This window comes from Mastomys coucha, unplaced genomic scaffold, assembly GCF_008632895.1.
Source record: "Mastomys coucha isolate ucsf_1 unplaced genomic scaffold, UCSF_Mcou_1 pScaffold13, whole genome shotgun sequence".
NCBI lineage: Eukaryota > Metazoa > Chordata > Mammalia > Rodentia > Muridae > Mastomys > Mastomys coucha.
The window spans coordinates 76,042,638-76,052,330 of record NW_022196895.1 but is presented as its reverse complement, the minus strand read 5'-3'; the positions used below and the strand labels follow the sequence as shown (position 1 = coordinate 76,052,330).

The 9,693-nt window shown below is 47.9% G+C and overlaps 1 protein-coding gene across 1 annotated transcript in view; it reads right to left on the bottom strand.

Moving 5' to 3' along the window:
• The window catches only part of Slc66a2 (solute carrier family 66 member 2), a 41,790-nt gene that overhangs the window by 31,147 nt on the left and 950 nt on the right, over positions 1–9,693 (bottom strand). Inside the window, exons 3-4 of the mRNA XM_031366130.1 lie at positions 5,427–5,439; positions 2,962–3,095 (exon numbers count right to left, since the gene is read on the bottom strand). Of these exons, the coding sequence (XP_031221990.1) occupies positions 2,962–3,095; positions 5,427–5,439 (147 nt within the window). The remainder of the gene's footprint in view (positions 1–2,961; positions 3,096–5,426; positions 5,440–9,693) is intronic.

Below are 9,693 nucleotides of genomic sequence, written 5' to 3'. Positions count from 1 at the left end.
CGGGCCCCTCTCGCTCCAAGTTTTTCACCTTTTAACATTTATTCAACTGTGCACAGTATGGGACACATGCAGAATTCACAGGAGTCAGTCCTCTCCTTCTACCCTATGGGCCTCAGGGATCAAATTCACTTTGTCAAGCTTGTCAGCAAGTGCCTTATTACGAGCTGTTCATCATTACCTTCTCAACTATCATGAACTATCTGAATTGTGCCTCATGACACTCACAGTGCTACCAGTCCATATTTATTCTTGGGATGGTGCTCAAAGGTCTGTTAGAAGTCACCAACCTTCTGTGTAAAATATAGCTGCTGGCAAGAAAGTGAGGTATCTCCTGGGCCCCGGGACCTCGGCAGCTGCAGGACTGGGTGGCTGCAGGCTGGCACAAGAGTGCATTCTGGTTTTGTTTTTTGGGTTTTTTTTTTCCACACACACCACCCTTGTCAGCCTTTTGACAGATGGTAGGAAATGGACCCACGCATGTCATTAAGGTTGTTCTCAGAAATACACTAAGACCAGTGTCTTAAACAAAGCAGACACGAAGCCCTGTAAATAGGAACTGGACTGAAGTGCTAAAGATGTAAATATCAAGAATTCTCAGGAGTGTGTGGTAGCACATGCCTTTAGTTCCCACATTTGGGAGACAGAGTCGGGAGGATCTCTGTGAGTTTTAAGCTAGCCTGGTCTACATCATGAGTTCTAAGACATCCAAGAACTTATCTTAAAATAATAACAACAGCAGCAGCAGCAAAAATAAATAATTCTCCAACAAGCACCACTGCTCCATGACAGGTGGAAAGGTCTAAGGCCCAGAAACTCTTGGGGCCATCGGTGAGTCCTGCTCTATCCCTTGAAATTAAATTAGCCACAAGAGGACCAAGATCACCAGTCTTATTCACATTTGCAGGGGCCCTTCCTAAAGTAGAGGACATCACTGGGGTCACTACTATGCCCTTAAGGAGCCCCTGATAAAAATTCCTATCCCAATCCTAACCCTGCAAACTGCTGATTCCCTATTTTAGCTCAATCTCTGGTCTAGACCAGGTTGTGATATGGCACTCAGGTATGATCTTACAGCTCCCTGAACTCGCCATCACCTGAGGTGAAGGGACATGTACAATGTAGTTCTCAAAATGGACACTGTGCACTAAGGCTGCTGCACGGTGTGCACACGCTTGGTACCTGACAGCTGACATGGGTCACCATCAGAGCCAGCACCCATGGATACAAAAGTCACACACCTGTCCTCTTATTTACAGCACAGAAGCAGCACAAAGCAACCGGGGCCTCTGGCATCCTGTGTACAACTGTCTATCCTTAGCCTTTCGGTCTTCCAATGTGTGACCGTGGTGAGGGACCCACCATCCTGCAGTCAGTATGACATCCTGTTCCAGGGCAGGCTGAGGCTCGGAGGGGCTCAGAGCTTGCTGTGCGAAAGCTTGGAGCATAGAGGAGGACAGGTCATGGTTCTAGGAGGCAAGCCATAAAGCTCAGCTCCTCTGTGATATCCTATTGTGGTAGGAGTCTCACTCAGTATTATCCGCTGAGCTGTTTAAGTTCACACCAAGAGGATGGGGAATAGACATTCAGGGGAGATGAGGAATGATGGTACCAGAGGGAAGAATGGATGAGAACACACCAGAAGGGACATTGTGAGCTAGCATCCTGATAGGCTTCTCCCCAAAACCAGGTGTGGCCACTCTCTATGATGACCTGGATGGCATCACCTGTTTAACTAAAACCAGGTGGAAACAGAAACACAGAAGCATCCTGTTAATGGGGAAAATTTAATGATCAAGCCAGGTGGTGGCGGACACCTTTAATCCCAGCACTTGGGAGGCAGAGGCAGGCAGATTTCTGAGTTCGAGGGCAGCCTGGTCTACAGAGTGAGTTCCAGGACAGCCAAGGCTACACAGAGAAACCCTGTCTCAGAAAAGCAAATGATGATGATGATGATGATGATGATGATGATGATGATGATGATGATGATGATAGTAAAGCCACCTCCCAAACTAAGCACTAAATACTTCTACAAGCAAGATTCAACACACATGCACATACACACACATATACACACATGCACACACACATATACACACACGTGCACACACACACATATACACACACGTGCACACACACACACATATGCATACACACACACACACACACACACACACTCACACTTACTTCAGATAAATCCAGAGACAGCGCTACTAGTTCATTAATGGAAAGATAAAAAGAAAGGCTTTTGCTGGGTATGGAGGTGTGTGCTGATGCAGGAGGATTGAGAATTTAAAAGTCAGCATGAGTTATGGAGTGAGAATTAGTGTCGAAGAAAGAAAAAAGAGAGAGGAGGAGGAAGAAGAAGAGAGAATTAGAATGAGGAGGAGGTGGAATTTAACTGTCCTGTAAGCCCGCCAGCCTACACTGGCCACACATTACCATATCAGAAAGCTTCTGTGAAGGAGAGACCCAAGACAGCAAGGGTTAGTGTTTTCTCAGCCGTCCAGGGTCAAGGATGTGATGGATGTTGCCCAGGGTCCTCAGACCACAAACACACAGACTTGGGCGTGTTACAGCTTAGGTGGGTGACTGTGTGTGAAGCACGGCTAAAGGGCACACGACTGGGGCTTGAGTCACCTGGCAGGGCACACAGAAATGACTCTGCCTTCTCTGGGCCTTGTGACAACACGCAGTCAGGATGTAAGCAAAAGAGTCCACAAGAGGAGTTACAGACCTCGCCCATATTCCAGGAAAGAAATCCTTAACTGTGTGAGGCTGTGAAATGTGTTTAGCCTCTTACAATACGGAAAACTACAATTACAGTATGCAAAACCAATTGCAGATAACGGCCATTCGGTGAAATGAAAACTGCGCGGGTTAACACCGAAGTGGCTTCAGCTTCAACGGAGCTGAGCTTGGCCCGATGGCTGAGCACGACTTTCTAGAAGATGTTACACCTACCTGCAAAGGAACGGCGCTTGATGTTCAGCTCATTGGCCACCCGGACCTCGGTGCAGAGCTTCAGCATCAGCAGCATCGTAAGGATCATGACTATGCTCTGCCATAGGAGCGGCGACTCGAAGTGCCTTCCAAACCTAAGGGAGGCAAAGAGCCTGCATCAGGATGGAAGCGGATACCAGCCCCTGCCAGGACTTCCACAGCCTCTCCTCAACCAGGGCCTGAGCAGCAGAACTGAAAGGATCCCATGGGAGGGTCTTGTGCAAGCATCACAGCCCTGGAACTGGCTTGCCCTAGTCTTCCAGGGTTTGTGTGGGACCCAGGTCAGACTCCACAAGGACCCTGGAACACTAAGCTCACCTGAGGCTTTTCCAAAGCTTGTGTCTGCCCTCTATGGACTCTGACCTAGTCACAGCCACCCAACTCAGGGCCACATATTGGTATGAAAGGATCCTATATACCTATCATCCTGTCAAAGTCTAATCTTAACCAGGCAAGAGACTCTTTCCAGACCGCAGTAGCTCTGCTTCCTGCCTGGTGAGGGAGTATCTGGGGAAGACATGTGGCCGGGTGCTAAACTTTTATAAACATCCTCCACTAACGAGAAAGGGCAGCCAGAGCTAGCCCCACCAAAGACCCTTCCTCCACCCCTGCCCTCCTAGCCCAGGGCCACTTTCCCTCAATGGCTTACCCCTCCCCCAGCCGCTGCAGTGGCTCCCACTAAGTGTTGAATATTTCATCAACTGGGCCAGCTTTGGAGGGCAGAACTGCAATTCAGCAACCAACAGGGTCTGTGGATAACACCCTTGGCAGATCAGAAAACCACCAGACTGCAACACACAGACAAGCTGACACAGCTCATCTCCAAAGGCAGGTCCCAACGCAGCCTTCATCCCAGCACCGTAAAGCACAAATGCAGGCTGGAATTGGCCAGAGTTTGTTTGACCTGAAAGTTATCTCCAAGACCTTAACTGGTGGTTAGCACATGAAATTCAAGAGATTCTGCACAGCAGTCTGAAAGCTGTGAGTGTAAGCAACTCCCAGCCTTCTCTCCCATGTCTGTCGTCCCTCACTACACTGGTCTCCTGGGACAGAAGTTACCCCCTGGGCTGAAGAGGGCAGCCAGTAAAGCTTGCAGCTCCTGAGCCTGACACAGGAGGGACTCGGGGAGATGGTAGTACTGATTCATACCCAGCACCAAGCGTGCTCAGGGACTCATTCTATCATCCATGGATTCTTACAGTAGGAACTTGCTAAAAATCAATCCATAAATGAAAACCAAGCAGTATTTCACATGCCGGGAACATGGTGCACTCCTACACACCCACACTTGGGAGACTCAAGCGGGAGGGTCATAATAAGGTCATGGCTAGCTTGGGCTACAGAGCAAGTTCCAAGCCAGGTCTGTCAATAAAGTTTTATGAGAAAAGCATCTCACAGAACTCTACCGTGACAGCAACTGGGAAAAGAACAGTTGGAGACAGGGAAACAACCTCGTTTGTGTCTCAAAGAGTGTGTCTGCCAGGCCTGCCCATTCTGTGAAGAAAGGCTGTACCGTCTTGTAGAGCACACAACCCTTTAACGAACCTGAAAGCCGCCTTCAGTTCCTGAAAGTTATGTCTCCAAACAATTCGCCATCAGAAAGAATCCTGACCAGCTTGAGGCCTTCACAGAGCTCAGGACATTTCCTAAAGAGGTGCCCTTGAAGGGTGCTAGCCCAGAGAAGCAGAGCCAGCAGCGAGGCATTACACAAGGGAGGGCATGCCACAGGGGAGGCCCCCCTCTGCACTCAGGGCAAGTCTTAGCTTCCTGTGCGGTACCAAGCCAAGACTGGAAATTCCAAGTGCTGGATAAGTCCTCTGTGCAGGTTTCAAGGCTCAAATGTCCCCCGTGAGTTCATAAGCTCCACAGACTAAGCAGCTGCAGGAAGCTTAGGAAGTGGGAAGACAAAAGAAAGGGTCGCCTAGGCACCGAGTGGAGACAGGAGCTGGCCGGGGCAGACAAGCCCTGTTCCTAGGATATGGCCCTGGATCCTGTAGTTACCACACTGACCCCAGATCATGAGTCACTACCGTCTTGGAACCTCAGTGTTGTCTTGCAAAAAATGTAAATCATAACCTCAGAGCTCCTGGTAGACAGAACCAAGCCCTTAGCTGCTCCGCTCCTAGAAATCATTCTTCCTCTCTGGCTATCTAGCTGGCAATTTGCTCACAGAGATCACATGGGGAGGTTTAACATGGGGAAAGTGCCACCTCAGCGGCATGAAGCTAGGAGGCTGAAGGCATAGCTTCCCAAGCAGACTGACATCTGTTTACTAGGAAGGCTACAGAGAAAAAAAAGTCAAGGTTTAAGTTCCCATATACCACATCACAATCAATCCTAATGAGCTTGATGGCCGCAATAAGGGAGGCGATAACAGAGGTTCCAGCGAGCAGAGCTGAGGATTTGGCTGGCTTTTTATAGGAAACCAAAACAGGACACAAACTTTCAAAAAGCACAACTCCAAATGACATAAGGGACAAAAGAAATAGAAAACAGGGCTGGTGAGATGGCTCAGCAGGTAAGAGACTGCTCTACCGAAGGTCCTGAGTTCAAATTCCAGCAATCATATGGTGGCTCACAACCACCTGTAATGAGATCTGATGCCCTCTTCTGGTGCGTCTGAAGTCAGCTACAGTGTACTTAGATATAATAATAAATAAATCTTTGGATGGGCTGAGCAAGTGGGGCTAACCAGAGGGAGCCGAGGTCCTAAGAATTCAATTCCCAATTGAATTCAATTCCTAGCTACAGTGTATTCACATTATATAAAATAAATAAATCTTTAAAAAAAAAGAAATAGGAAGCAATGTTTAACAGAATCAGATTTTAAAGCTATTTTGAAAAAATGCAATTTCTTTGCAAATTAATGCCAACAGTCTGCTCTAGTGACAATTTTGGAATTTTGGTTTCTTTAAAAAAAAATACAGAAAAGCCGGGCAGTGGTGGGGCACACCTTTAATCCCAGCACTTGGGAGGCAGAGGCAGACAAATTTCTGAGTTGGAGGCCAGCCTGGTCTACAGAGTGAGTTCCAGGATAGACAGGGCTATACAGAGAAACCCTGTCTCAAAAAAACAAAAGAAAACAAGAAAAAACAAAAACAAAAACAAAACAAAAAAACCCAGAAATATTTTAAGAATATGTTTTTGTTTTAATTCCAGGTGTGGGTTATGGGTCTGCTTCAGACTGTCCACAGCAGCATGACTTTCCCAGCAGCAGATCGTTTTCTGTGATTCTGTGACATTTAGAATTCTGGGGACTTTTCAGAGGGCATATAAATAATAGGCCCTAAGAATTGAGATAGGTTGTTGGTTAGTTGCTGTTGGTCATGGTTTGTTAAATAGTCGTGCTCAAAGAAGAAGAAACTAGATTTCCTCAGGGCAGTCTGCTATTGAGTATATGGTTCCTCTGGCTTGAGACTGTAGGTTAGCAGAATTCTTCTGAGGAGAAGCACAATTGCCACCACACAGCTATGAGTGGTGTGTCCAAGGATTCTCATAGGAATGAAAGCTAGAGATATGTGCAGAAGTGGGGTACACAAGGTTGACCAAGTCCAGCAACTCCTGTGAACAACTTCTCCAAGTCCCAAAGTAACATAAGAGCTCCCCTGAAGGAGGCACACACCTCTATAGCTACTCCCTACAGAGCAAAGAAAACTTATTGCCACAGTAGCAGAATGTTACCATCTCTCGGATACAGTGTTTCAAGATCACAGGCAAGGCCTGCTGCCAGTACCCGGAGAGACAGAGCTTCTCCATCCTCACACCTCCAGGACTGGGTGGAGAACTTTGCTCAAGTAGAACCTGGGCACCAGTCTTGCCCCACTCTGGCCCTTCTTAGATAAAGGCCTGCAACATTAGATAAACGGTCACTTGGCCCCAGCTTCCAACATCAAAATTGCAAAATCCTGTAACCCACATTCCATTGAGAGCAGCCTGCTAAAGGTGAGTTTCTGTAACATGGTAAGGACTGTAAGAAATAAGGGTTTCACATGAGAGTTTCACGGGCTTTAGAATCCCTAGGTTTGCAGTGAAGTTAGTCTCTTCATGTAGAACTGAGAAGCCAAAAGAAAAAGAAAAAAAAAGAAAAAAAAAACCTACCACAAACCTGTAATGAGTTCGTTGGTCTGTGTCCCAGTTAACACTGGAAAACTGCCGAGCATTCTATCTCCACTCCTTTCATAGTTTGGAAGGCTTCCATCTCACCTGGAACCGGCCACAGCCAGGACCAGCTCTCCACACTGGGGGAGGAGTTGTGTAAATGGGGAAGGGGTGTACGCTCTAGTCATTCCTCCCAATGAAGCACCCACACTACAGCCTTTGGCTATGTGCTATCTAAGAGGATGCTGAACCGTGGAATCTTCAGAGAGAAGCTGAGACCAGGGCTCCAGAAGGCATTGTGGAGAAGCACAGACAGACCAGCACATCATTCTGGAGCAGCAGGGTCTCTAAAGATGGACAACTGTGTCCCAGACACAATCCAGACCTCTGATCCTGTGAAGATCTGGAAAGATGCTTCCCCATATGGAAACACTCGGCAGGGCCATGACCCCTCAGCTCCTCCCTTCCTCACAGTCTTCTAGTATGCGCTGGGAAACAGAGCCCCTGTGTACAGTGCCCACAGGAGGCCTTGGTGGCACAGGACATTTTGGGACATGGGTTGTACCGGAGAGACTATTTGTGGACAAGGCTTGGCATGCATGGAGGGCAGCCCAGCCCCCACAATGAAAAGTATTTGAGGTCTTCTCAGAGGCCCCAGCAACTAAGGCGAGCAGACCAATCTTGGTTCCCCTCCCCATTCGTGCACAAAGGAAAATGGCTTCCCTTCTGGTATCTCCACACCACGTCAGTAGTTCTACTTCAGTACTTGGAGAAAATGTATTCCTCAATCCTAAAAGTGAATATCCTGTCCCTGCGTAAGTTAAAGAGTGAGGCTGGGCTACGCTGGGCAGCCTGCCTGACATCAGAGGTCCCTCCTGTGCACCCAGAGCAACCAAGAACATGAGCACAGTTGTAATGAAGGATCTGCTTCCATTCATCCTCAGAGTTACTTAAGGCGGCGTCACGGAGCCCAGCTGCAGTCACAGCCCAGATGGGGACCCCACCTTCCTCCCAGGGGAAAGCAAGGGGATGGAATCTTTGAAATGCAAGTCCCCAGCTTTTTTTTTTTTAAGTGAGATCTCAATGACCCTTTCCTCTGAACACCTGACCCCAGGCAAACAGCAAGGTGGCATCTTTCAATGCTGCCAACTTATTCCGCTTCAGAGTCAGCTCACTAGCCAACCTCCTAACCGACACAGGCAAGAACCCACTCCTGAGACAAAGGTGGCCCCAGTGCTGGGACAGAATGCAAAAGTGCAGAGCAAATTCCCTACTCATAAATTCAGGGTGGACACCCTTGGCACAGCTCACTAAACTGTACAAAGTGGGTGTGTGTCCTATTTAATGTAGATTTACGACATTTCTTTATGTATATGTGCACATGTGTCAGGGTGCATGTGTGGAGGTCAGAGAAAACCAGCAGGAGTTGAATCTCTTCCTTCTACCATGAGACTGAACTCAGGTTTGGCAGCAAGCTCCTTTACCCATTGAGCCATCTTGCTGACCCATCAAATTGATTTTTAATACTAGTTAATAGAAACTCAGGCCATTTCTTACAGTAAACAAAACATCAAAAGCAAAGAAGTCTGGCACCAGCTCTCCGGATCCCTTCTCCCTGGCCTCAGCCGGCAGCTAGGAGAGCTGCATCAACAGCTTTCCTATGTGCACAGAGGACTTGGGATTGGCCCAGAAGGAAATTACACACATTTTATCTTCCCATGCAGTGGGGAAACCATTTGTTAAATTTCTTTGAAAATTCATCCGACCACAGTGGCGCCTGAGCACTGGGGAGGCAGAGGCAGGAGGATGTCTGAGTTTGAAGCCAACTTGGTCTACACAATGAGCTCCAGGACAGCTGGAGCTACACAGTGAAACCCACTCTCAAAACAGAAACAAAGCCCTCAAGTATGCAGGGTTTCAACAATTGTTAAGATACACTTCAACTTCCTCAACAGAATGCAAATGAAAAAAGAGGAAGCTGGCTCGGGAAGGGTTAGAAAGACAGGCTCCACCTGAGTTTACATGAAAAAGTCTGACTTCCCACCTAAGAAAACACAAGCCACAGAAGAAGTCCAGAAGAAGTTAGCAGTGGTGGCACACGCATTTGATTACAGCATTCAGGAGGCAAAGGAAAGTGGATCTCTGTGAGTTTGAAGCCAGCCTGGTCTACAAAGCAAGTTCCAGGACAGCTAGGGCTACCTAGAGAAGCCTAAAGTCGAAACAAACAAGCAAAAAAAGTCGGGGGAAAAAAAAAATATAGCAGAAGGCTTTCCCCACAAGCAAGCCAGGGGAGCCTTCCAGTTACTAACTCGCTTTATTACTTTCTCACCCTGGCACCCCACTCCACACACTAGAAAGAAAAGGCCGGGATCCAGAAACTGTGCGCACAGAGAGACTCCAGGATGGATCAGACAAAGGTAACGACGCAGTAAATGAACGAGCAGATCTGGAGATTATGTTCGGCTCTCTGCTGCAGCCCTGCCGATCTTCGTGGAAATGCCGCGTCCCAGTAAATTCAGTAGTGGCTCAGGCTATTCAACCACCGTTGAAGAATAAGCGCCTGCTCTTCCAGAGATCTTTCTAGGGGGGCGGGGG